This window comes from Pleurodeles waltl, chromosome 3_1, assembly GCF_031143425.1.
Source record: "Pleurodeles waltl isolate 20211129_DDA chromosome 3_1, aPleWal1.hap1.20221129, whole genome shotgun sequence".
In the NCBI taxonomy this organism is placed as follows: Eukaryota; Metazoa; Chordata; class Amphibia; order Caudata; family Salamandridae; genus Pleurodeles; species Pleurodeles waltl.
The window spans coordinates 1,826,762,600-1,826,790,050 of NC_090440.1; the positions used below are offsets into that span (position 1 = coordinate 1,826,762,600).

A 27,451-nucleotide genomic window follows, 5' to 3' on the forward strand; every position below is an offset into this window, starting at 1 on the left:
CCCAGCACACACAATTCATACACCCACGCACTTGCAGCCATGGCACACCAACGTACACACCTCACAACCATACCCACTCCCTCCACTCCCAAAGTCTTTCCAGTGACCTCCCATGTGTTCCTAAAAAACGTTTCCTGCGTGAGTTTTCCCTGTTCCCCACCACTGACCCAGTCCCTGTCCCCCCAAGTGCCCTGCTACCTTTCCTCTGGCCCAGCCTTCTGCATCCCAGTCTGCCACTGCCCCTGCCCCTCTGCCACCTGCCACTTCTGCCCCTGTGACGTCAACTGCTCCTGCTGCCAAACCCAAGCACACTCCCTCCTCTTAACATGCCAAGCCCATGCCCACCCCACTTGCTAAGCCCCACCATCCAAGGGCAAGCCCAAACCGCAGCCCCATGCTAAGCCACCACCATCCAGGGGCAAACCCAGGTACCCCCCATCCAAGGGCACACTTGAGGGCCCCCCTTCCAGGCCCAGATGGAGGGACCCCCCTCAAAGCCCAAGGACCCCAGCATCCCCACGCCCCCAACATTGTGGTACCTGCATTCCACATTGATTCCCCTGCCCTGTGGAGGTCTGCTCTTTGCAGTCAGGGGCCAAGTTGGGGTGTCATCTTGTGCCCAGTGTGCTCAGGGCACTATAGTTTTTGGACTGGCCCTTGGTTATTATGCAGCACTACACCGTTGGTGTCATTGTTACCTACCTAGTCCTGACTTTCATTCTCTGTGTATGTGTGGTGGTTGTGGGTATTGGTGTGTGAGTGTGTGTGTGTTGGTACAGGTGTTTGCATGTGTGTGTGGGCATGGCTTTCCGTGCTGTGTGTGTGTTGTGTGTGTGTGTACTAACGACGTTCCTTCCAGTGTGTGCTAGGCTGGTGTACTTACGGTTGGTGTTGTGGTCGCCGTCGCTGGTCTGGGAGTTGCAGGGCCAGATAGAGGATTTGAAGGAATTACATTTTGCGTGCCATGTCGCCTACGGACGTGCCTGTGTTCCTCAAGGTGGCTGTTCCCTCTATCTTGTCCGTTTCTGCCAGGGTTTTGGTGGTGGTGATTCCGCCCCGGAAATCCCGGTGGTTTGCAACCTCGTAATATGGCTGTGGGATGCTGCCTGACCACCAGGCTGGGAATGGCTGCTGCCAGACGCGCCAGCACTTCTACTGTGGCGGCCCGGAAGGTAACTTGCCTGTGTTCTGCAGGTACCTTTATGGGACTTGTAATATGGCGGTCCTCACCGCCGGGCCGGTAGCGGTGCGGCCGCCAACTCCACCGCACGAGTACTCTGACCGCTAGACTCATAATAAGGGCCATTGTGAAAAAGGTGCACTGGTTTCAGGGCCCAAAACGGTGAGGGGAGGACAGCACCCCAATTATGATTGTGCTTTTCAATCTAACCGGCGTCTAGGATCCCCTTACCCTCTTTGCATTAGGGCTAGGGGTGTTGAAAAAATTCTGCTCCACCGGTGGAGTTTTGCCCATTATGTGCTCCACTTGCAGTGCGAAGTTCTGGCAAAACCCTGCCAACCGCCATGTGGTAATGTTTTTTCTTGCATGCAATTCTTCAATGTTAAGTTGGCAAAGGTGAGTGATGATTTGCTTTCCCTAGCATTATTTTCGGGCATTTTAACACCCCCCAGCAAGATTTCTCAATTTGGACAGTCATGGCAGGTTGTAATCATTCTCACGGGGAAAGCTGCCGCTTGAGTAAAAAATGTACTTGAGCAGCAGAAAGAAGCAGTCCCCTCTGGCATGCCATGTGGTGGTCATCACACTGATTTTACAGCCCAGAACATTAAAAATCAGTGCAGGCAGTGCAATGTGCCCCTTTTCTGCCCACTCATGGAACTGCTTGGAATCTCATGGAGTTTTATTGTAACTCCACGGAATTCGGTGGAGTGAAACTCTGCGAGTTCCACCCAAGCCTAATTAGGGATCGTGGCACCCGTGTGACATCACTGCTCACAGGCTTCCATCTTTTGCCAGTCCTAAAGAAGTGTTGTATTTTTTCTGGTTTTCCCAATCTGAGAGAATCACAGCTGCATTTTTTTATACAAATCACAGTGCAGGTGCATACTCCCAACCCCAGGTCATAACTTACAAGTTGTGTATCACTTATTGTCTCTAAAGAACAAAAGAGCATGCAGGGGCAAAGAACTGCAGTTCACTCATATCCCCTCATATATGATGTCATATTTAATTTTATAAATCACAATCCTGGCATATGAAAATGCCATTTACAGCATAGTCACGGATGTCTCACAGACAGTCGAGTCATTTTTATAATTTATTTTACTGTGTTGGCAGAGTCTGGCTGTACTATTGTTTGACAATATGAACACATCCAACAAAGATCTCAAAGGGTTTTACGGAGGACAAAAAGGTCTGTTTCTCTCTGCTTTACCAAGATAGGTTCAACATCAACAACCTCTTCCTCTACAATGTGACACCTAGTTATCCAGACATTCAAAAAATCTGAGCTACAGTTGCAAAATGCTCTACATTTATACATTCTGTTTTTAAAGGTTTTATAGCTCTTCCCTCCATTGAGGAGGTTTGTAGTCAGAATTTGTTTGCTTTTGCTGCACATTTGCATCCTTTGGTGAAGCACTCACTGACCACATCTGGTTTAGAATCTTCAGTAGAATAAAATATGGTTCCTAAACATTTTGGAGCATATTTACTGGAATGGTGCCGGAGGGCAGCGCAGCAATTATAAATACGGTGCTTTCCTGTCCTTTCCCCCTGCACTGGTGTTGTTTAGGCGGCCTAGAGCCAATGCAGGCACCCTTACACAATGATACAAGGGTGCCTCTGTTCCATGTAGGATTTTTTATGTGCAGGAAGGGGCACCTTCCTGTACAGAAACAGTCCCTGGAGATTTTTCCTCTTTATATGTGTGCTGCAGAATGACAATTCTCTAACCAGGCATCAGGAAGCCCCCACAGCTGCTAGCTGCAATCAGTCATAAAGAAATATGTGCAGACAGGTCTTTAAGTGGGATGAAAAAAGTGGAGGCTCTCTAAAAGGGACATGTGAAATAAATGTCTGTGATTCCCACGGTGTGCCCCTCATCCTGTATTTTGGCTTCACTCTGAGATGTTATAGCATCCTGAAATATAACACAACACGTGACATACACCTAAAACCTGTCAGTACTATTGGCTCTGTCAATGGTTGTTAGCTGTTTAAGATAAATGAGCAACAACAAGGATTTGTTATGAATAATTAACATTGGAAATGTTTCAATTCCGAAATTGAGAGACTGCAAATTAAATATTAGTGAGGCCTTTGGAACGAGTATGGCCTTCAGTTATGTGTGCTTTATGTTAATTATGTATGACCTTTTTCTTTCCATCTCATCCTTCTGCACATTTTCGACCACCTCTCTTTCCTCTTCAGCACTCTCCTTTCCCTCTCCCCTGAAAGTACTTTCTCACATCTCCCTCATTTTATCACCCCAAATATACATTGCACTCGTTCACATTTAAGCACTTTATTTCCTATTGTTTTTGCCTTCCAAATATTTTGACCTCTGTGTACCCCCTTCACAACATTAATTGAATTTCAATTGCAACAGGAATACATGGCCTTTGTTAATTGTGCTCTGCAGAGACGCCAAACCACTGACAGGTACTTTGCTTTGCCTTCAGCCTCAGCACCAGTGTTCTCAATCAAAGACCCTCACAAACACCTGCAACAAGTCAAAATTTGCACTAATTTGCAACATTAAGTAAAAACGTGAAATAAGAGGGGATCTAAATTACTGACACACATTAGATGAGTGGTATCCTATCGCTTTACATGTGAGATCATTCTCAGCACAAGGAGCTCATAAAGATTTTAAGTTTTTTGGATTTGAGTACATAGAGAAGAACCCATGGGGAGGTAATAGGTATGTATGTAGCGCGCTTTACAAATTGTCTGATTGATTAATTGAATACACTGAGAGTGCTAATGGACAAATTTAGAAACTAACAAACATCAAATTCACGTTTATAGATATGAAGATTGAAATTATTACGTGGTATATTGAAACTAATTAGAACGATGAGCAGAATATAAGAAACTGATTTTAGAAACAAGAGAGGTATATTGTTCCTTTACTTTTAAGATTGTGATAGATTATATAATTACACCATGTCACAGGAGTGATAAGGTTCTTCTAGCACTTGTTGGATAGTCACTTGGGTTTTTGCTAACAGATATTGTACAAATTTTGAGAAGTCACCAGTGGTGATGATTATTATGGGTGGTTGAAAGTATGGTTTCCACTTTTCCGACAATGGGATAATTTGGTCACTTTGCATGGACACAGAAGATGTAAAATAGTGAGAACAATATATGTATACTTATTATATATTTGTTGGATATTGATTGTTATAGTAGTCCTGAGGAAGTCGAGGGGTATTCCCCAGACGAAACACGTGTTGACTGTGAAGACAGAAAAACTGAAACTGGAGAAAAGTTTGGGATTGAAATGTGTCAAGAGGAATAAAACAATTCAATTGAAATATTGGACTTTGATGTTTATGAAGACTTTGAAATGATTGTGTCATACTAATTATTACTGGTTACGGAATAACGATGAGTGCTGATTGTACTGCATTGTAGTGACACATATTACCTTAACGTTTTTAACATTCATTGTTTGTAAATCAATCAATGTTTTTGGCATTAATGTTAAGGGCATGAAGAGAAGGACAGTTTTAATGTCATACAGCAGATAGCTGCCTTTACTGTAAGCACATATTTCTGATGGATACAACTACCTGTGGATTCCTCACCTCATGAATACTCCCATGGCGCCAGCATTCGACGGAAATCTTCTTACTAGTCTCTGCACGTCGACGAGGACGTCACTCTAGCCCACGCGACGCCGTCTGACGTCATACAGGCAATAAGAGGTCCTCGACGACGTGCGGACGTCAGTTCCCTTTTTTCCGTGCATTCGAATCGGTTATCTTCGAGGGAGCAACTGTTACTCTTGCGATTACAGTGTATATCTTGCTGCGTAGTCTTTCGCTGTGGAGATAATGTCGCAGAGAAAGTCTGGATTTAAGCCTTGTCGTGAGTGTGGAGGCAAGATGTCGGTGACGGATCCTCATTCCGATTGCCTTTGGTGTTTGAGCTCCGACCACGACGTCTCGACTTGTGATTCATGTCAGCACATGAATCCAAAGGCTCTTAAAGAACGTGAGGCGAAGCTGTTTATGGCCAAGTCAAAGGAGAAGCATCACAAGAAGTCTTCTCCAAGACATCGGCGTCATCGAGACTCCCGGCGCCGTAGAGAATCTCGGCGTCATTCAAGGGAGGCTCGTTCCAGGTCTCCGGATCGGCGCCGAAGAACATGGGAGGTCAGCCCCACGGTTACGCCGCATCGTTCGACGCCGTTGCCTTCTCCGGCGTCTCCAACTTCACCTGGACAGGTGATTGAGGTATTGGAGCCTCAAGTGTTTTCTCCGGCGCAGACGCCGAGGCCGGCGTCGGGGTCGCCTCCGAGACAGGCACCCCAGTATCCGGCTTTTCCCACCCCTGGAGCCGATAGTTCCGCATTCTTGAATGCGATGTATGCCATCTTCCAACAGATGGCTCCAGGGGGTGCTCCGGCTGGGCCTTTGGCCTTTTCTTTGGGTGATCCTGCGCCTCTTCGGCCGGCACCCTTTATGCCCTTTCTCCCGTTTGGGAACGTGGGCTCGGCGCCAGTGTCGGCGCCGGTGGCCGCTCCGGTGGCTTCGGAAGGATTGGCCCCAGGGATTTCCATCCCGTCGACGTCGAGATTTCGGCCTGTGACTCCGGTGGGTCCATCCGTTTCAACTGCTCTTCAGTCGGCGCCGAAGTTACCTGTGGCGCCGGATGCGGCGTCGGTGGCTTCGGAAGATCGGCGCCGATCTCCGACTTCGGCGGAGGCATTCTCGACTCCGCGGATTGAGCAACGACTGCATTCAAGGAGACGTGCTCTCCGGGTACTAGAAGAGCAGGAGTACCAACGAGCCCTAGAGGAAGGAGAGCTAGAGGACTCGGGTGATGGGCTGCGTGGACTGGAGTCGGCCAGTGGGCTGGACACTTCCCCTGAGTGGGACCTTTCGTCCCCGGGGGAATATACTGAGGAGGCTGCTTCCTTTCATGCAGTGGTACGGAAGGCAGCTAGTTTTTTGGACCTGCCTTTGCCGGTGGTGGAGGCGAAACAAAACCTTTTGACAGAGGTGTTACATCCGGCCTCAGCCGCAGCGGAGCCTCTGTTACCTTTTAATGACGCTCTGCTGGATCCGGTTTTAGAGGTGTGGAAGAGGCCGGCATCTTCCCCAGCAGTTCACAGAGCCGCGGCCAGGAGGTATCGGGCGGCTCCAACTGACCCTGGTTTTCTGTCCAGGCACCCTACGCCGGAGAGCTTGGTGGTGCAGGCCTCCTGTTCGTCCAAGTCAGCGCCTGGTTCTTTTCCGACGGTGCCTGGGGACAGAGATTCAAAGAAGCTAGAGGCGCAGTCGAAGAAGATTTTTTCGTCCTGCAGTCTGGCGTTAAAAGCCACCAATGCAACCTGTATCCTGGGGAGGTATATTCATGCTCTGATGGATGACATCTCCTCTTCGTTTACAGAGCTTCCCCAGGGTCTTTTGGATCTTGTCTCAAATGCCCAGGCTGCTGCGACCCAAATTATCCAGACGGGACTGGATACCACCGACTCGGTAGCCAGAGCAATGGGCACAACTGTGGTGGCAAGGAGACAGGCCTGGCTCCGTAACTCGGGCTTTTCGGCTGATGTACAGTCCACATTGTTGGATCTCCCGTTTGATGGGGACAAACTGTTTGGGGCTAAGGCTGATTCGGCCTTGGAACGTTTTAAGGAAAGCAGGGCCACGGCTAAGTCGTTAGGGCTCCAAGCTCCTTCTTACACGGCCTCTTCCAGATTTTTCAGGAGGTTTCGTGGATTTGGGCGTGGCTCTTCCTCCTCTTCCTTTCGGGGAAGATATCAGCAACCTGCCTCTTCCCATCCCTATAGATCTTTTAGGGGGAGAGGTAGGGTCCGCACCAGAGGAGCCTCTCAGCAGCACTCTGCCTCTTCCTCATCCTCTGGCGGGGTGCAGCAGGGGAAGCAGCCTTAGGCTTCCACCATTTCCAACTCACGCCTCTCCTGTAGGGGGAAGATTACAGCATTTTCTCACCAAATGGGAGACTGTTACGTCGGACAATTGGGTTCTCAGTGTTGTGGGAAAAGGCTACACCCTTCCTTTTCGGGAGTTTCCGCCCCTCATCCCGCCCCGCCCTTCGTATTGTTCACAAGAACACCTCCTGTTGCTAGAACAGGAGGTAGAAGTCCTCCTTTTAAAGGGCGCGGTGGAGTTGGTCCCGGAGCAGGAAAGGGGTCAAGGAGTTTACTCAAGGTATTTCCTGATTCCCAAGAAGGATGGTCGTTTGAGACCAATTCTGGACCTGAGGATCTTGAATTGGTTCCTCAAGCAGGAAAAGTTCAAGATGCTGACCCTAGCACAGGTGCTTTTGGCGTTGAACATGGAAGACTGGATGGTGTCTGTCGACTTGCAGGATGCTTACTTTCATATCCCGATACTCAAGTCACACAGGAAGTATCTCCGGTTTGTGGTGGGATCGCAACACTATCAGTTTGCGGTCCTTCCGTTTGGTCTTACTTCAGCACCTCGAGTCTTCACGAAGGTGATGTCGGTGGTTGATGCAGAGCTCAGAAGGAAGGGGATAGCAGTATTCCCTTACTTGGACGACTGGTTGATCAAAGCCAAGTCCCCGGAGCTTGTGTTGCGTCATCTGCAGTAAACAACCCAGTTGTTGTTCGACCTGGGTTTTTCGGTGAACGAGCCCAAATCTCACCTAGAGCCCTCTCAGCGCCTCCTGTTCATAGAGGCAGTACTGGATACAACATTGGGTCGGGCCTTTCCTCCGCCTCAGCGGATTCAAGATATTCAGGATTTGGTTCCAATGTTTCGAAATGGAGCGGTAGTTCCAGTCCTCAAGGTCCTTCGTCTGCTCGGTCTTTTTGCCTCCTGCATTCTGTTGGTCACGCATGCTCGCTGGCACATGAGGGCTCTTCAGTGGGGCCTCCGAAGGCAGTGGTCTCAACACAGAGGGGATCTAGAGGGTACTGTCAAGATCTCCAGAGATGCTGCTGTGGATTTGAAGTGGTGGATTGCAAGCAACAATCTTTCGCAAGGAAAGCCGTTCCAGCAGTCGCCACCAGTGACCACAGTCATAACAGATGCTTCCACTCTAGGGTGGGGAGCTCATCTGGGGGATCTGGAGATCAAAGGTCTTTGATCTCCAGAGGAACAGATGTTTCACATCAATCTGTTAGAGTTACGGGCTGTACGTCTGGCTCTCAAGGCCTTCCTCCCTTCCCTTCGTGGTCAGTCGGTACAGGTCCTAACGGACAATACTACCACGATGTGGTACATAAACAAGCAGGGAGGAGTGGGGTCGTACCTTCTCTGCAGAGAAGCTCTTCGACTATGGTCCTGGGCAAAGGACCATCGGATTTGCTTGATAGCAAACCATCTGGCCGGAGTTTTGAACGTGCGTGCGGACAGTCTCAGTCGCCACTTCTCGGCAGACCACGAGTGGCGTCTCCATCCAGATCAAGTCCGTTTAATCTTCCAGAGGTGGGGGTTTCCTCGGGTAGATCTGTTCGCCACTCGAGAGAACGCGCATTGTCCGTTGTTCTGCAGCCTTCAGTATCCGATGCAGGGAGCGTTGGGGGACGCGTTTCAAATGACCTGGTGCGGCCAGTTGCTTTACGCGTTTCCTCCCATACCCTTGATTCCTCGAGTATTGAGGAAGATTCGCCAAGACCGGGCTCTAGTAATCTTAATAGCTCCGGATTGGCCAAGGAGGGTGTGGTACTCCGACCTTCTCCAACTCTCAATGTGCCCGCCGCTCCGTCTCCCTTTCAGGGCAGACCTCCTCTCGCAGTCGCAGGGGCAGGTTCTACACCCCAACCTCCAGAGTCTGCACCTACATGCCTGGAGATTGAACGGGGCAACCTGAGTTCCTTCTCTCTCCCGCCTGAGGTAGTGGATGTTATATTAGCGGCCAGGCGACACTCCACTAAATCTATCTACGCTAATAGGTGGTCTAAATTTGTTGCGTGGTGTGGAGAGAGGCAGATTGATCCTTTGCATGCTCATCTATCGGACGTTTTGTCTTTTGCTCTATCTCTGGCGCAGAAAGGTTGTGCAGTGGCTACCATTAAGGGTTATTTATCGGCCTTGTCAGCCTTCATATGTCTTCCAGACCAACCATCTTTATTTAAATCCCCTATTGTTATCAGATTCTTGAAAGGTCTTCTAAATCAATATCCTCCAAAGCCATTCGTTATGCCGCAATGGGATTTGTCCTTGGTCCTGACTTTCCTTATGGGGTCCCCTTTTGAACCTATGCATTCTTGCCCCTTGAGGTATTTGGTTTTAAAAACAGTCTTCCTGATAGCTATAACATCAGCAAGGAGAGTGAGTGAGTTGCAGGCCTTATCAGTAAAGCCCCCTTATACAACTTTTTATGGGGATAAGGTGGTGTTGAGGACCAAGGCTGCTTTCCTCCCGAAGGTTGTTTCACCCTTCCATTTGGCTCAGGCAATTACTTTGTCCACGTTCTATCCTCCGCCTCATCCTTCCAAAGAGGAAGAAAGACTGCACCGTCTGGATCCAAAGAGAGCGTTGAGCTTCTTTATTGATAGAACAAAGGATTTCAGGCTGGAGGATCAGCTGTTTATTGGATACGTGGGCAAGAGGAGAGGAAAGGCAGTCCACAAGAGAACACTATCCAGGTGGGTTGTTCTTTGCATTAAAATATGTTACTCTTTGGCAAAGAAGGATCCTCCTGAGGGCATTAGAGCTCATTCCACCAGAGCTAAGTCGGCCACTTCGGCCTTGGCCAGGGGTGTTCCTGTGGTCGACATCTGCAAGGCCGCAACTTGGTCGTCCCTTCACACTTTTGCAAAACATTACTGTTTGGATTCTGAGGTTAGAAGGGACGGCCATTTTGCACGGTCAGTGCTGCAGGATTTCTTGGTTTGACCATTTAGGCACCCACCGCCGGGCGTGGTACTGCTTTGGGACTCTATTCATGAGGTGAGGAATCCACAGGTAGTTGTATCCATCAGAAGAACGAGTTACTTACCTTCGGTAACGACTTTTCTGGTGGATACATTAGCTACCTGTGGATTCCTCACGGTCCCACCCGCCTCCCCGTTGCCTTTCTGGTCTTGCCAAGTAATCCTTGAGTGCGCTCCTCTTGGTCTTTGAGGGTGCAATAGATGTGTATATAATATATATTTATATATATATGTATATATGTATATATCTTTGTGTATATACTTGGTGTGTGTATATATTTTAAAAGAGAGAGTTTTATATATATATTTATATAAAAAGATTTCCAGTTATTCATACAATGTTGTGTGTTTTTGCAATATAATGGGATGTTGCCTTGCTCTTTCATTGCATTGCCTGGTTGTTCTCATGCACGTAAAAAATGATTGGTACTGACGTCCGCACGTCGTCGAGGACCTCTTATTGCCTGTATGACGTCAGACGGCGTCGCGTGGGCTAGAGTGACGTCCTCGTCGACGTGCAGAGACTAGTAAGAAGATTTCCATCGAATGCTGGCGCCATGGGAGTATTCATGAGGTGAGGAATCCACAGGTAGCTAATGTATCCACCAGAAAAGTCGTTACCGAAGGTAAGTAACTCGTTCTTCTCGCTTTGACTTTGAGTCAGATATTTAGATCAACTTCACAAGGGAGTAAGAACCCGACTCATCTTTTGGATCAATTTTGCAGCTGAACAAATACAGCAACTTCACTTCTGAAGGGGCCAGTGATCTGCAGCCAGGTCCTGGGGTGTCACAGTGGAGGAGGTTAGGTTTGCAAAGGGTGTCAATGCAATATAAATAACCCAAGATTAGCATTATAACACTTACCATTACCGAAGACAAGGCACAAAATCACACAGTTTTGCACTCACTCCTACATCTCCTACTGCGTGATGAATGGGAAAGGGTGGGATCTATGCCCCTGGATGATGGATGGCTGCCCTCACTCCGGGAAGAAGACTCTGACGCCCAAACCATGATCTGAAAGCATCACTGGCCTATAGTGGATACCACCATAGACCACAATGTAAATGAAGAGCTTTAGAAAGTTAAGCCCTGTGTCGTGCATCACAGTGGAGAAAGTTGATTTACTGCCTGGCTTCCATTTCCTGCTCCAAAGCAGGACAGGCAGCCTAGGACAGATAACCCAGACTTAAATGCCTCAATTTGTTTAGAGAGAGATTGTATTTCTCAACAGATCGATCTATTTAATCTTTTTCAATATAAATGTGTAGGAATTTTAGAGGGGAGCAGCCCCTCAACCCTAAAGGAGAAACCGCCCTGGTAGGATGATTGGTGGCTCGCAAACCGTCATGTGACCTAATACAATCAAGGAAAACAGGCTCCCAGATCACAATTGAAACAAAAATATAATTTGGGAGCATTGCACCCCGGTGCTTATGGGTCTCCAGGTTCCCAATTCTATCTGTCTTTTCTCCTTTTCTCCCTATAGCAACCCCTCTCATATCCCTCTTCCGTTTTACCTTTACCTCCACTTCTCCCTTTTCTGTCTCTTTTTTCCCCCTTATTTGTCTGCCACTGTCCCTAATCTTCTTATTCCTTTGTTCCCAACATGATTATTTCCACCCTCTTCCTTTATCTCTTCCCTTGACCTTGTTGTTTATTCTTACATCTTTTCTGTTTCTCTCTGGTCCTTAACTACTCCTTCTCTGTCATATGTTCCACCCTTCCTCTCCTATATTTTACTCTTTCATTTTCTTTTATCCCTTTCTTCTCTATTTCTCCCTTTTCATCAGCACCTCCTGTAGCTGTCCTCAAACACAAAGTCAGGCCCATTCTAATAAGTCAGCCTTTAAAATAAGTATAGCTGGTTCAGGGCAAAATGGGTCTCTGCCCACCTCTCCAACCCTTGTGCTGCTGCAACAGTTACATCACTAAGCCCCTGCAAATGACACATAGGGCTTAAACATTCAGACCCTCAATTTGGCATTGGCAGTAAATGCTGCCTACTGCCACGGTGACGGCTGCCAACAGACCGTCGCCATGGCTACCAGCCGCCAACCGCATTATGACCGTAGACGGAATTCCATTGACGTCATGGCGGCAGACTGCGGTAAGGTCGAGCTGCTGCTAGCAGCAGCGCCACTACAGCAAAACACTGCCTACCGTATCATGTTCCATGACACGGCCTGGTGGTGTTTTGCTGGCGGCGCTGCTGCTGGCAGCCGCGCTACGTCCCGTCTCCTGCCGGAGGATGCCCTGCAAGCAGGTAAGTTGGGTTCTCCGACAGGAGAGGGGGTGGGGGGTGTTGGTTGTGTGTGGGGGTGTGTATCTGTTTTTGTATGCATGCATGCTGGTGTGAGTCACATGGAATGTGTGTGAATGACTAAATGTGAATGTACGTTTATGTTGTGTGTTGTGAATGCGTGTGTGCTACAATGTATGTTAGTGTGTGTTGCGGTGTGTGGGTATGTATGTGTGCATGCGTCGGTGGCTGTGGGTATGCATGTGTGTATGAGTGTGTATGTGTGCGTGTGTGGGTGTGTGGAAGTGTGGATGTTGGGGGGGCAGGAGGGGAAGCGGGAGGGGGGGGAGTGTGAAGGGGGCGGGGGAAACCCCTATCAGTGCCAGGGAAAGAATTGCCTGGTACTGATAGTGCCTACCGCCATGGTTTTCATGGCGGCAAGATTGCCACGAAAACCATGGCGGTAGGCGGGGTCACAATCCCGAGGGCGGGATTGTGACAGCCGCCTGGCTTGAGACCGAAGTCTCCATCCCAGTGGCTGTTACCACCCTGGGGGACGGAGTGGTACATTGGCGGCTTGGCTTGGGCCAAACCGCCAATGTCATATTTTGGGGAAAGGTGTCGCCAGCCTGTTGGCAGTACCTTTCTCCAAAATACCACCGTCCGCCAGAGTCGTAATGACCCGCTCAGTGTGTGTTAATTTTGACTTGTTTTCTTTCCCTTTTCATTATTTTTTCTTCATTCTGCTTTCCTCTATTAACCTTTTTTCATTTTTGTATTCTCATTCCTTTGCTCCTGCTCTATAATTTTTTTATTCTATGCCTCCAACTTTGTTTTCCTTGTTCAATATTCAGTATTTCCGTGCATACCTCAGCCGTTGTGTGTCATTGCTTTTATGTTTTCACCTTTACTGCCCCTCTTCACCAGCTCTGCCCATCTCCTGCACCTGATTTAGGCCCTCATTACAACCCTGGAGGTGGGTGATAAAGTGGCAGAAATACTGCCAACAGGCTGGCGGTAAGTATTGCCAAATTCTGACAATAGCAGTAATATCTCCAATAGACAGCCAATGTACCACACCAACCGCCAGGGCAGAAACAATAGCCACCATGGCGGTAGCCGCCTACAGCCAGCCATATTAAGACCCTGCAGATTGCCACCTTTTCCGCTGCGGTACCAATACCAACAAAACCCTGGCGGAAACAGAGCACAAAAGTCAAAGGACTCACCTTTGGAGACACAGGGAAGAACCACGCCGCCATGGAACCTAAAGTTTTCCCAATGATCTTCTACCTGGAACACCAACGCTGACGAAGACGATGACGGTGAGTACAGACGCCTAGCACACAAGACAGGGTGGGAGGAAAATGAGAGTGACACACACATGCACAACACACACCATTCACACACACACCCCACAGAACCAGCTGCACTACAAAAACAATTGAACACCGAAAATCAGCAGAATAATGCAAGGACAACAGGAATTGACTAAAGTGACTGTAATCAGTTCAACATCAAAATTAAGAATTCAATTTGGCCATGAAACAGATATATACATTTGTATAAAAAAGGGACACTGTACAGTCCAAAGTTCAAAGGGCCCACATGGACACAGGGCACAGTCCAAGGCCCACCTTGAATCCGGGCACATCCGGATAGAACACTGCAGGGGCCTCAGTTTGCAAATAGGCAGGCACCCCAGGGGGAGGGAAGGCAGGAACAAGCCCACAGGTTCTGGAGGGGGCAACATGCCCATTGCTTTTTCCTGGGGAATGCAAGGCCACAGTCTCTGGAGTGGGTGTCTTGCCCACTGGTTCTTGAGAGGGCAACATGCCCATTGCTTTGTCCTGGTGAGTGCAAGGCCACAGACTCTGGAGTTGGTGTCTTTCCCACTGGTTCTGGAGGGGGCAACATGCCCATTACTTTGTCCTGTGGAGTGCAAAGCCACAGTCTCCCAGGTGGGTGACTTGCCCACTGGTTCTGGAGGGGCAGCCCGCGCAGTAGCCCCTTAAGGCTAGACTACATGGCATCTGCCGGCGGTGATGGCTGCATTTTGGTGGAGGTTGGAGGAGGCTCCTCGGCAGCCTTTGCACTCACTGATGGCTGCATTCTGGTGGTGGTTGTGCGAGGCTCCTGGGCAGCCCCTGCACTCACTGATGGCAGCACATGCACGGCTTGCGGTGGGGGCCCTGTGACAGCTGGTGGTGGTGGCAGTATTTGCCTGACAGCTTCCACTGCGTAAAGTGTCTCTTCTCCTCCTGGTCATGGGTTGGAGATCCCTTACCCTTCCTACAAGGGGTGGATGGGCACTTCCCCTCTCTGCCTGGTGGTGCAGGCTCCTTCCTCTTCCTCACAACTGGTGCAGGCTCCTTCCCCTTCTTCACAGCTGGTGCAGGCTCCCTCACCTTCTACACAGCTGGTGCAGGCTCCTTCCCCTTCTTCTCAGCTGGTGCAGGCTCCTTTCCCATCCTCACAGCTGGTGCCGGACTCTTCCCTTTCATCCCAGGTTGTGCTGCCTCCTTCCCCTTCAGTGTTGTTGTTCTGGTATCCCTACCACCACAAGTAGGTGGTGCTACCACTGTCCCCGTTGACTGTTTGGCTGAGGTGCCTGGCTGTGTACTTGCTACCCTGCCCATGTGTGCAGGATGGGGTGGGGGAGGGGTAGGGCAGAGATTAATCTGGGAAAGGAAAAACTTTTTAGGGACGTTGGGGTGGGAGGAGTAATGGGAGTGGAAGATGAGGAAGTGGTCGTCGGAGGTGTATGTCTGCTGTATTTGGGTGCAGGTGCATGGGCTGTATGTTGTGAGGTGGATAGCTGTTGGGTGTCTGAGTGCTTGAGTTTGTGTCCTTCAGGAGGGGGGAGCAGAACAAGTTGGAGAGGACACAGGGGACACATGCATGCATGTTCTGGAGGTGTATGTCAATGACGTGTGTGTTCTGCTTGGTGTGGTGATGATGCTGGCAGTGGATATTGATGTAGTGCATGCAGGTGCGAGTGTGGACGTAACTGGGTGGGAGGTGGAGGAGGAGGGGGAGACAGTGGAGGAGGTGGATGTTGTCGTGCCTGCAACTGAATGGTGTTTGTGTGAGAGCCTCTGGGACGAAGTGTGGTGCTTGTGTTTGCCTGTGCCACTCTTGTGTGTTGTCTTGTGTGCATGCTCATCTGTCTGTGTGCTTGGGATGGGTTGGGGTTGGGGAGAATGGGACTGGGAAGTGGAAGTTGGAGGGGAGACAATAGAAACAGGGACAACGGCTGCCATCAGATAGGAGGCCAGAGCCTGAATCGATCTCTGTTTGGCCGCCAATCCACAGTGAATGGCCTCCAGGAATGCATTGCATTGCTGCATCTGAGATGCCAGCCGCTGCATGGCATTCACAATGGTTGATTGCCTTACAGAGATGGATCTTAGGAGGTCAATAGCCTCCTCACTCAGGGCAGCAGGGCTCACTGGGGCAGGGCCTGAGGTGCTACCCTCCTGGGTGAGTGGGCACGGGCAACTCGCTGAGGGGCTACCGGGAGGGCAGTGCTGGTACGGGGGTGGCGGCTGTACCTGCAGCTGGGGTGGTCACAGAGGTGTCCGCCACCACCAGGGAGCTCCCATAAGAGGAGATATCAGAGTCTGTGTTGTCCCCTCCAGTCTCCGCTGTGGTGCTCTCCTAGCCCTCATTCCCACTGGTTTCCTCGGTGTCGCTGGACTCTGCCTCCAGAGTCCTGTGGGATGCAGTTCCCTCTGTCGCTGGTGCCTGTGCTCCTCTGCCAGATGATGCTAATGCACATATAACAGGATGAAAAAACAAGAAAGGGGGGGAGAGAGAAGAAGGATACACTGGGTCAATGACTGCACCAACACCAGTGTTGGAGTACACAGCACCACACACAAAGGGAACAGGCCCACGCACTACGCATTGCACTACCAGTGAAATGGTTAGTCACCAAGGCATGAGGAGGGGCACACACCGCCAACTGCAGCACACCTGGGACCCACACAGCCCTGCCCAGAAGTGAATACTAACAAGCTAGGTACACAGTATTTTCCATTCAAACCCTTAACCTCCAGATGACCTACGCTGCTATCTCTGGCCTGGCCCAGGGGCATCCACTGATACACAACAACCACCTGGATACCACCCCACCAGCCGTAAGTTGTAATGATAGCCACTGTACTCATCCTCTTGTGGCTGCTGTGATGCCCTCAAGCTCCCATCCAGCTCAGGGTAGGCCACTGCCAGTATGCGGGCCATCCGGTGGTCAGGGTCCGATGAGCACCCCTTCCTCATTGGGAGGCCATCTCCAGCTGGGCCTCCGCCGTCTTTCGTGCCCAGCGTCTCAGGTCCTCCCACTGTTTCAGACAGTGGGTGCTCCGCTTGCCATAGACCCCCAGGGTCCGCACCTCCTTGGCGATGGCACGCCATATTCCCTTCTTTTGATGGGCACTGATCGGCAGAGGCAATACAGACCGGAGAACACCATTAGACAAACAGTCCAGTATGTGACACAAATGGCCCACCATACCCCTTTGCATCACCATTGGTACACACAGGTACACCACCAAGAGGACATCCACCCACCCCCTTACACTGCCTTCACACACGACTCCATGCATTCATACCACATGCATCGTGCCCACGGTGTACTCATCTGTTTGTCTGGAGGCCCATACAGCAGTCTGTACTGGGGTAGGACCCCATCCACCAGTTGCTCCAACTCCTCAGAAGTGAAGGCTGGGGCCCTTTCCCCGGTCGCATGGGCCATGGTAGGTTCCAGACACAGGTCACAGCACCACATGCAGTGTAGGTCCTCTCCTATGGAAGGTCAGGAAACAAGTTAGGAATGTGAAATAAGATAGTGGTCATGTCCGCGGTGATGTATACCGTGACCGCCGGCGTAGATCCCCATTGGCCACTGTATCCAATAGGGCCCAATATTATCCAATGAGGAATTGCACGGCGGTTCACGACTGCCTATCGCCACTGCACCCAACGTCAGCGGCATTAACTCACTTCCACCTGTCCCTCCACACAGGACAGGCAATCACCATAACAGGGAGATTGAACAGGATAAACCGGCACATACTTTGAAATTACACTGTCCCAAAACATGATTGCACAATGTGGACTGCTGTTGTGGTATAGTTGTTCAAATTGTGACAGCCTACCTACTCTTGTGTCCCTTAGGTATCAACCGCTACGGATGAATAGCAGATGGAGACATACTCCCGTGTACAGACCCCTGGTGGACTTGGCTACACTGGAGGACAGGCACATTATCCTCACCTATAGACTGGACAGAGCCACAATCACAGAGCTGTGTGCCCAGTTGGAACCTGACCTGATCTCAGCTCTCCGTCATCCGACTGGGATACCCCCTCCTGTGCAGGTTCTATCAGTGCTCCATTTCCTGGCAACTGGTTCTTTCCAAGTGACAGTGGGCTTGGCAGCAGGAATGTCACAGCCAATGTTCTCAATTGTGCTGGCAAGAGTCTTGTCTGCCCTGATAAAACACATGTGCAGCTACATTGCTTTCCCCCAGGTGGAGGATTTGGCCACTGTGAAGGCCGAGTTTTATGCAATGGGACATATTCCCCATATAAGTGGGGCAATTGATGGAACACATATTGCATTTGACCCCTCCAGGCAAAATGAACAGGTGTTCAGGAATCGTATGAGTTTCCAATCCATGAATGTCCGGATGGTTTGCCTGGCGGACCAGTACATCTCCCACGTCAATGCTAAGTATCCTGGGTGCATGATGCCTTTGTCCTAAGGAATAGCAGCATCCCAAATGTGATGGCAAACTACAGAGGCACAGGGTGTGGCTAATAGGTGAGCCGTGGTTCCCACCCAGTATATGTTGGTGTATGCCTATGCTGTTGACCATATAGGATAGTGTGTGGCTAAATGTTGTCCCTCAATATTTGTAGGTGACTCTGGTTACCCAAACCTATCATGGCTGCTGACCCTTGTGAGGAATGCCAGGACAAGGGCAGAAGAACGTTAAAATGAGGCACATGGGCGAACCAGAAGGATCATTGAGAGGACCTTTGGCCTCCCTAGGGCCAAGTTCAGGTGCCTCCTTCTGACAGGTGGATCCCTGTGCTGCTCACCCAAGAAGGTCTGCCAGATAGTAGTGGTATGCTGCATGTTGCACAACCTGGCCCTCAGACCTTTTCTGCAGGAGGAGAAGACTAGAGATGCCACTGTGGTAGCAGTGGACCCTGAGGACAGTGAGGATGAGGAGGCAGAGGGTGAGGATGTGGACAACAGAACATTGGTGATACGTCAGTAATTTCAATGACAGTGCTACTTCACATTTCTATGACTATTGGTGTATTCTGTGTGGTATTGACATGCTGGCATTACCCACCTCTTTCCCTTACTTACTGTTACCTATGGTTATTCATTTTGCATATGTTGGTGATATGACAACATTGACCTGATGTGATCACAACAGCCTGCAACAGGTTGTTAATTCAATGCTCATACTATTTACAGTTAATTTGCAATGATTGTGGCTGTTTCAAACAATACAAATGTGCAATACATGAAATACTAGTAGTCACGTTTTATCCAAGAGTGTTTATTGTTGTACTAAAATATAGAGGGGAAAGTGCAATGGAATGGGGTGATGATGGAGGAAAGTCCAGGGTATTGTTCCAGTCTGCTTGTAGCACAGATGCATTGTCCATGGGGACATAGGAAGGGGAGCAATGGCAGTTCAAGGCGGACAAGGTGACTAAGTGGGACACAAGGAGGACAGTCAGGAGAGTCTCATTTCCTGGCAGTGGTCTTGGCAAGTGTCTCTGGCTTCTGTCTGGTTTGCAGGGAACGTTTGCAGGGTGGTTTACCTTCTGCAGGGGGAGGGGTGCTGGTAGCCTGTTGGTCCTGTGGTGGGGCCTTCTGGCCACTAGCGGCAGTGGAAGTGGAGGGCTGTTCAGATGACTGGCTAGTGGCAGGGGCTCGCCGTTGTGAGGCTGCCTCCCTCATGATGGTGGCCATGTCTGCCAGCACCCCTGCTATGGGGATCAGGGTGGTGATGATGGACTGCAAGTCTTCCCTGATCCTCTGATACTGTCTCTCCTGCAGCCGCCTGTTCTCCTGCACGTTGGCAGTACCTTTCTCCAAAATATGTCTAGGATCTGGCCCATCGTGTCCCAGGATGTCAGAGAGTGCCCCTTGGAGAGTTGGTTTCCTGCTCCCGTCCTCCCCCTGGTGCATAGCAGTCATCCCAGTTTCCCTGTTGGCCTGTGCCTCTGTCCCCTGAACGGTCTGCCCACTGCCACTGACCCCAGTTCCCTGATTGTCTTGTGGGCAAGGTGTGGCCTGGGGTCCCTGTACAAGTGTGCACACTGCTGATTGACGTGTCCTGGTGACAGAGGTGTTGGTACGCTGGGTGGGTGCTGTGGTGTTGGTTCTTGATGGGGGAGGCTCTGTGGTGGTCTGTGAGTGGGCTTGGGTGACCGGCTGTCCAGTGGTACCTGATGGGCCAGGTAGGTTGTCCAGATCCTGAAGTCTAGAGATACTGTCATCACTGTGGGCCTCTTCTGTTGGGGGACTGGATAGTGGTGGCACCTTCTCTCCAGTGACATTGGCTGGGTAACCTGTGGGGATGTAAATTATGTATTATGCTTCAAGTGTATGACATTTGTACTTCTGTAGATTCTTCTCTATGATTGTTGTTACCCTGCCAGCTTATGCTTGTGTGTGTTGGTGTATTGTGGGATTGTTACTTTCCATATGCTGTGCATGCTTTAGTGATGAGTGTCCATGCAGGGCTGGGAGGTGTGTCCATGCATTGGTACAGCATGCAGGGCCTGGCATTGGGATTAGTGAGATGTGTGGGTGGAGTGTGTGGGATGTGGTGGAGTGATGGGAGTTAGGGTGTCTGTGGCATGTAGGTATGGGGGGTGATAAATGTGAAAAGTTGACTTACCAGTGTCCAGTCCTCCGCCAACTCCGGCGAGTCCCTCAGGATGCAGTATTGCCAGTACCTGCTCCTCCCATGCTGTGAGTTGTGGGGGAGGTGGTGGGGATCCACTGCCAGTCCTCTGTATGCAAGCTGGTGTCTTGCTGCTATGGAACGTACCTTCCCCCGTAGGTTGTTCCACCTCTTCTTGATGTTGTGCCTTGTTCTTCGGTGCTGTCCAAGATTCTCCGCCAAAGCTCCATCCTCCTTGCAAATGATATTTGCTGCACCTGTGCTCCAAAGAGCTGTGGTTCTACCCTGATGATTTCCTCCACCATGACCCTTAACTCCTCCTCAGTAAAAATGGGGTGCCTTTGTGGTGCCATGGTTGTTGTGTGGTGTGTGTTGGTGAGGGTGTTTTGGGTAATGTGATGGGGTGTGTGATGTGGAGTGCATGAGGGTGTATGGGTGTATGTGGTGTGTGTGTCTAGTTGTCTCTGTGCTCTTCTTCTCAGTCTCCTGGTGGCAATAGTTGTTGTTAAAGAGTTGTTGGTAATGTTGGTGTGTGTTTTATAGTGGTGTGGGTGTGTCGGTGTGGTGTGTGTATGGTTGTCAGGTGTGTGTTTTTGGTATAGGCCAATGTGGTGTTGTTTTGTATGTGGGTGTCCATTGTGAGCACAGCCGTATGTACCGGCAATGCTCTACCACTGTTGAATGTCCGCTGTGGTGATTCGTGGGTCATAATGTGATGGGCGTTGTTTTGTTGGCATAACGGTGTGGATTTTGGGACCGCCAGTTTATCACTAACCTTTGGTCTGGTGGATTTGTGTATGTGGCTGAATTCTGTTGGTTTGGTGTGTGTGTCATAATATGGTGAATGGATATTCCCCAGCGCAGCGGTAAGCTGGTGGCTATCAGCGTGGTGGTAAGCGGGATTTACTGCCAATGTCATATTGAGGGCCTTAGTCTCTTCTTCCGTTTTCTTTTGGTTTGTTGTTATTTTCACATGTCTTTCACTTTACTCTTTTTCAGTATTTTTCTTGTTCTTGTCCCATTTTTTCCCTCTCCTTTCCTAATATCCTCCTTTCCTCCTAACTTCGTTTTGCCTCCTCAGGTGCACAAGTAATGGCGATGTAACAAACTCAATGCTTGGATACAATGTTCACCATATTGGTATGGAGCCCAGGTCATGGGAGCCGCATCAAGACCAGATACTGTGCAAGGCTCATGGAATACAATAACTTGGCAGAGTAGGCTGCATCATTTTTGCTGAAGCACTTCAGCAAATATTTTCTTCACATTGTTTTGGGAACTCTATTGTATTTAAAATGTCATTTGTGTTTTTTAATGAGAGGGAGCAATACCATTGGAAATACAGCCTCAGGACCATCAGGACACATGCAGTGCAAGCTTTCCCCTTCAAATGACAGGTGTAGCTAGGGCAGTAGCAGACTGAGCTTTCCCCATTACAGGACAGATACAAATTGGTAAGCAACAGTGCAAGCTTTGCTTCCTTGCAGAACAGGTACATCAGGGCAGCAGCAAAGCAAGGTTCCCTCTCTGAAAGAAGGCAGAACATGTGGAATTCCATTTCAAAATGAACAGCAGGGCAGATTAGGACAAGCTTTCATTGCTAACAGAACATGTGAGGTTAAGGTATGTGTGACATGTAGGTTAAAGACAGATCACTGGAGTGGGTGCTTAAATCACTGAGAAGAATATATAGGTGGATGAGTGAGTGATTCTGCAAATTCTCACACCATTCACATTTAAGTGATACTCCATGTCAGCATCATGAAAGCCCTGCTCCTTTCACTCGGAGTTTTGCTGTTTGTATTGATTCTTTGGTTGACCATGGATTGAGAAGAAAATGGTACCTAACAGATCATTGTTTTTGGACAAGCTTAGCCACTGCCTAAGAAACCGTGGGCCAGATGTACAAAGCATTCATAGGATCGTGCCGTTCACGACTGGAAATATGCTCTTTCAAATGTACAAATTGCGATTTGGTAACTTGTTATCGGATCGCAATTTGCATTTGTGATTTGGTATTTGGCAGGGCTGTCTTTTAGGCGCTACTTCCAAATACCAAGTTGGTATGGTATGTATTACTGTTTTGCACCCAAATTCTAGCCCTAATAGAGTAATAGTTTACCACCATTTTAAAAGTAGTGGTAACGGATTTGCAAATGGGAAGGTGTCCCCTTGGAACGCCTTCCTCTTTGAGAATGATGAAAAAGATTTTTTAAGAGAAGGCAGTGTTCCCACTCACCACTGCCAACTCTTAAAAAATAAAACTTCAAAGTAATTTTTTTTGTCTTTTTAAACGCATCACGTTTTTCTTTAGGGAAAATGGGCTACATTTTAAAAAAAAAAGATTACTTTATGAAAAAGCAATCACAGATATGGTGGTCTGCTAACCTCAGCAGGCCAGCATCACAGTGAGGGCTCTGATTCCTAATGGGTAGTAAATTGCGACCTACCTCATTAATATTCTTGAGGTCGGTTAATTTGCAACTTACTAGGTATCACTATTTAGAAATAAAACACTTTGTACATTAGAAATACTGATTTCCTAATTGCAATATGGATATAACTGTAATTAAAAATGTTGTATTCCTAATGTTAGTACTATCGACCTTAGGGCCAGATGTACAAAGCATTTTCTGGTCACAAATGGCCTGATTCACAGAATATGGCTGTTTGCCACTGTAAGCATACTTTTTCAATTGTACAAAATGTGATTTGGTAACTTGCTACCAGATTGCAATTTGCATTTGCGGGGACGTGTTTTGGATGTGTTCCAATTCCAAATCGGTATGGTATATTCTACTGTTTTGCAACCCTATTCCGGTTGCAAAACAGTTACACTTTACCATCATTTTAAAGGTGGTGTTAACCCTTTCACAAATGGTTATGAGTCTCCTTAAGAGCCTTCCCCATTGTGAATGTTGAACAAATATTTTTTAAGAGCAGGCAGAAATCACCCTGACCAGTGCCTACTCCTAAAAAATAATATAGCTTCTTCTGCTCATTAAATCATCCTGTTCTTGCCAAAAGTTTCTTTCTCAGGCCTGTCTATCTCCAATACACAATACTCCTTTTTCTAACTAATGAATAACGACTGCACACCTGCAAAAGAAGAAACATGCAGATGACTGAAAAAATGCATTTCACATTAAAATTAAAGATCTACTCATGCTAACTTAGCAAGTCATGGTTAATGTGCACTTTTTAATACTCAGATATAACTTCAAGCATTTTATCAAAATAAATTCAAACATAAATATGAGAGTTCTTGATTACATAGGCAATGCATTCTCAGAATGTAAGCGTAAATGTGAATGAGAACTACACATCTTCATGATGAAGTCAAACATTCGAACCCACACATATATTTGAAATTCTAATACTTAGAGTTAATACACTTCCAATATTATGGCTTGATGCTTCACTTTACATTAATAAAGTTAAGTCACACAGATTATATACCGTTGATTGCAAATCGTGTTTCATTTTTAACGTATATTAGTAAAGTCTCCAACAGTTTGTGAATGCCCTCACAGCGGCTGCAGTGTAATCCTTCCTTCGGCGCAGCACCTGTTCAAAATGCTGAGGGCCGGCACTGCTTGGGAAGCAACAGTAGCTGAGGCAGTGCAGCTAGAGCCTATGTTGAACCCGCTGCCCACAAAGCTTAAATGAGGCTCTTCAGCATTTTTATTAAGAGTGACTGTTTCAATGAAATGAAATCAATGTTAAGGAGAAATAGCCTAATAAAGAGAAAGATCACTTACCAATAATCCTTCATAAAGGGCACTTGCCATGCGTGACTGAGTCATGATTAGAAGTCTTTCAACCACTGAATAGTTCAAATAAAGCTGATTTCTAACGGGCAAAAAGAAGCATTTCCTTTCACTGAAGAAGGCATACGATGAGTATGCAGTGGGGTTGGTGATGGTGAGGATAAAGGAAAAAAACAAGAGAAAGAACAAGTAAAGATGGAGAGAGAAAGGAGATCCAGTGGCTTAAGTGTAACTACACACATCAAAAGATCTGGGTCTTAAGTGCTGCTTTTCCCCATTTTACTAAATTGTCTGATTCTGGGCAAAATATTTTTTCATAGTGCTTCAGTTATCATGTCTGGCAATTTGTGAATTTTGAAGCAGCTGTATATGGTCCAGTACATATTGCAAGTTGTGCATTTTAAAAATACACTTAAGGGAGAGAAAGTGGATAGAGAAGATAAAAGTCAAGGCAAAAAGTAGAAAGGTGAAGAGGCAGAGAGGAAAAAGAAAGTAGGGGGCAAATATGAGCGGGAAGATTTAAGAACCACAAAATAATTCAACTCTCTTCACCTTGACCCTGCTTCCCCGTTCCAGTGGCAATGCCTCTGCATGTACAGTGAGACAGGGAACAATCGATCACACCAGCCACTGCCTGGTCATTTGATTGATACTGGTGCAACTCTCACCTTTTTGAAGGAACTGATTTGTCACTAAATATTCTAAGTTTCCCGCGGGCCAGACCATGGCCCTCATCGCCGATGTGCTGTCAGTGAATACCGCAAATTATGCGTTTGCGGTTTGGCCAAACTGCTGAGCCTCCACCCGTCCCGCCACATTATCGGGTTCCACCAGGCTGGAGGTGAGTACCTCCAGCACAGCGGATGGCGTGATACCACTAGTGCTATCACGAGGCAGGAGACCACCAGCATTTTTCTGGCAGTCGCTCTGCCAGAAAAAGCTGTCTGTCTTGCACCCTGGTGACAGGAATAAACATTCCTGTCTCCAGGATACACTTGCACACACGTCCACATACCCGCACACATGCACTCACACATTTCTACACACAAAGAAACACATCCCCACTCACCCACGCAAACGCAACATACACACCCATTCACACTGACAAACAGCACTCACGCATGCATTAACTCCCCCCTCCCATGCGCATACATACATTCACACACACACCCTGCACCACATACACGCACTCACCTGCTCTCCCCATCCACTCACACAAACACTCACCCCCATCCACACACAATCACTCACACATGCAGACACCGCAACCACAAACACTGCCAACTGCCCCAGCATTCACGACATTCACGGACGCACACACACACTCACACACACACATCCTCCCCTGTCGGACTATCCACTTACCTCATTTGTCGAGGAGATCGTCCGGGATGGTTAGGGTCCTGGACCTCCCACCGCCGGCAGCACCTCGCCTTCTAGACACCGCCACACCGGATTATAGGTTGTAATACGGTGTGCAGTCTCTTTTTGGCATGGAAGTACCATTGGCGCCTCTGCACCCCGACCACCAGCACGACTGGTCTCGGAAATCCACCAGATTTTGGGAAGATGTCAGAGATCAGTCGTATTATGGCGGTCTTAAGACCGCCAGCACTGGTGGTATTTCGGCACCCACTGCTTCGGCAGGCTTTGGAAAAGACCGCCGAAGTCGTGATGAGGGCCCATATCTTTAATGGATTGGGAGGGCATGCACATCTGCTTTACCACTCTGTCAGATGGAGATATAAACAGGCTTGTGATTCCGGACCCTACATGGCCTTAGCGTAATGAGTTAAAGGAAACCAGCTCCCTCATTATTTTTATGATATTAGCTTAAAGTTGCCTGATAGACAAAGTGACCTTCACTCACACTTTTAACTTCCTCATTTCAAATCACGTGCATATTTTCCTATTTAAACCTATATACCTGGGTCATTTTAGAGTGGTTAGGAAGACTTCATAAAAATCAACCAGTATTTTTGGATCATCGCCTTACCCCGCCAAGTAGTTAAGTTAACAGCCAATGTTTCTGGCTAAGTCTAAACTTCCCACTATATTTCGGTTTTCAGATGCATCGAGCATCAATAGCCCTAAATATGATGCTAGACTTATTTGAGTGCTTGGTGCTCAGATGAAGCAGATTATAGGAGAGGTAAACCAAGTAAACTGCAACACAAGACTAGATGCACTTAATCACGGCAAAAGAGGGCCAATCAATATGAGGGATGTGGCTATATAGCCTGCTTGTAAACACAACACAGTTGCTTTTAAAATGACTTACTTTTAATGTACACCACCAACCATGTTGCCTGCTTGTTGCAAGCAGTGCCACAGAAGGGCTTGTGTGTATGCTACCGAATAGAACACAAGATAATTAAACTGTTTAAAAACATGGTAATACATTCTTGTTATCTGCTGTCATTTTATTTTAGGGCAGCAAGTGAGCTACAATGATGCTCCGGTTTCTTGGGGCAAGTTTTGTAAGGTAAGCTCCATACTGTAAACTTGTCACTTCCCATTGTTTCAGGTGTGTAAACATGTGAAGCAGCTACTATTAAGTAGTTTACAATACAGATTACTTTGGAAATGCCTTACGGAATAAGGCCTTCTTGGTAAAATTGGTATTTTCATACCAGCACCAGCAACAGCTGTCAGATGATTTATTTTGTACCAGTAGAGTAAATAAATAACACCTCCATTTACAATTGTTAATACTAATAAACGACCTGTTCAACATGTCCCTTTCATGCTTTGCTTCCTCCACATCATCTGCTGTCTAGGAGGAAGCGGAAACCTAATGACTAAAATAAGGAGCATCACCACAGTCCGCCTCAATCGAGAAGAGGCAGGTTTGTTTTGTTTTTTGCTTTAGACCTGGATTAATAGTGCAGCTGTCACTGGGCACAAGACCACCACAAAAACAGATTGAGAAGCAGTACCAAGACCGGGGCTTTGGCTCTACCCAAATCTTCATTTTCTTCTTGACAAGCTTTTGAATGGGCAGATAGTGTTTGGGTTCCGTACAGCACTTTTTGCCATGGGGGAAGAAAGCTTGCTCCGTTCTTTAGACCTGATTTGGTCATCGTGACAACACAGAGAACAATTCTACAGGCCTGATTGTTTGGAAAAAGTTATGGAAAATATGATGGCTCCTGTATCTGCCCATCCGTATGGGCTGAGGGGCCAAGCCCCGCACCTGTTTCTAAGCAAGAAGGATGTCTGTCAGGCTGAACAAAAGTCAGCCTGACAGACACTTTTCTGGTTCAGGTCAGGCAGCCAGGAGCTAGACATGTGCTAAATGTATAGGCTTCTGGCTACCTGAGCTGAACTATGCTGGGCTGAAGAAGTCACAGCTCCTGTGGGCGTGACCTCTTCAGCCTGGCAAAGGTGCTTCAAGGCCCTCCTCCTCTTGACCAGGGGATAGTCAC

General features: G+C 48.2%; 1 protein-coding gene across 1 annotated transcript in view; it reads left to right on the plus strand.

The window, feature by feature from the left end:
• STAT4 (signal transducer and activator of transcription 4) overlaps nucleotides 1-27,451 on the plus strand; it is a 522,693-nt gene that overhangs the window by 285,505 nt on the left and 209,737 nt on the right. Inside the window, exon 18 of the mRNA XM_069225876.1 lies at nucleotides 26,456-26,508. Within this exon, the coding sequence (XP_069081977.1) occupies nucleotides 26,456-26,508 (53 nt within the window). The remainder of the gene's footprint in view (nucleotides 1-26,455; nucleotides 26,509-27,451) is intronic.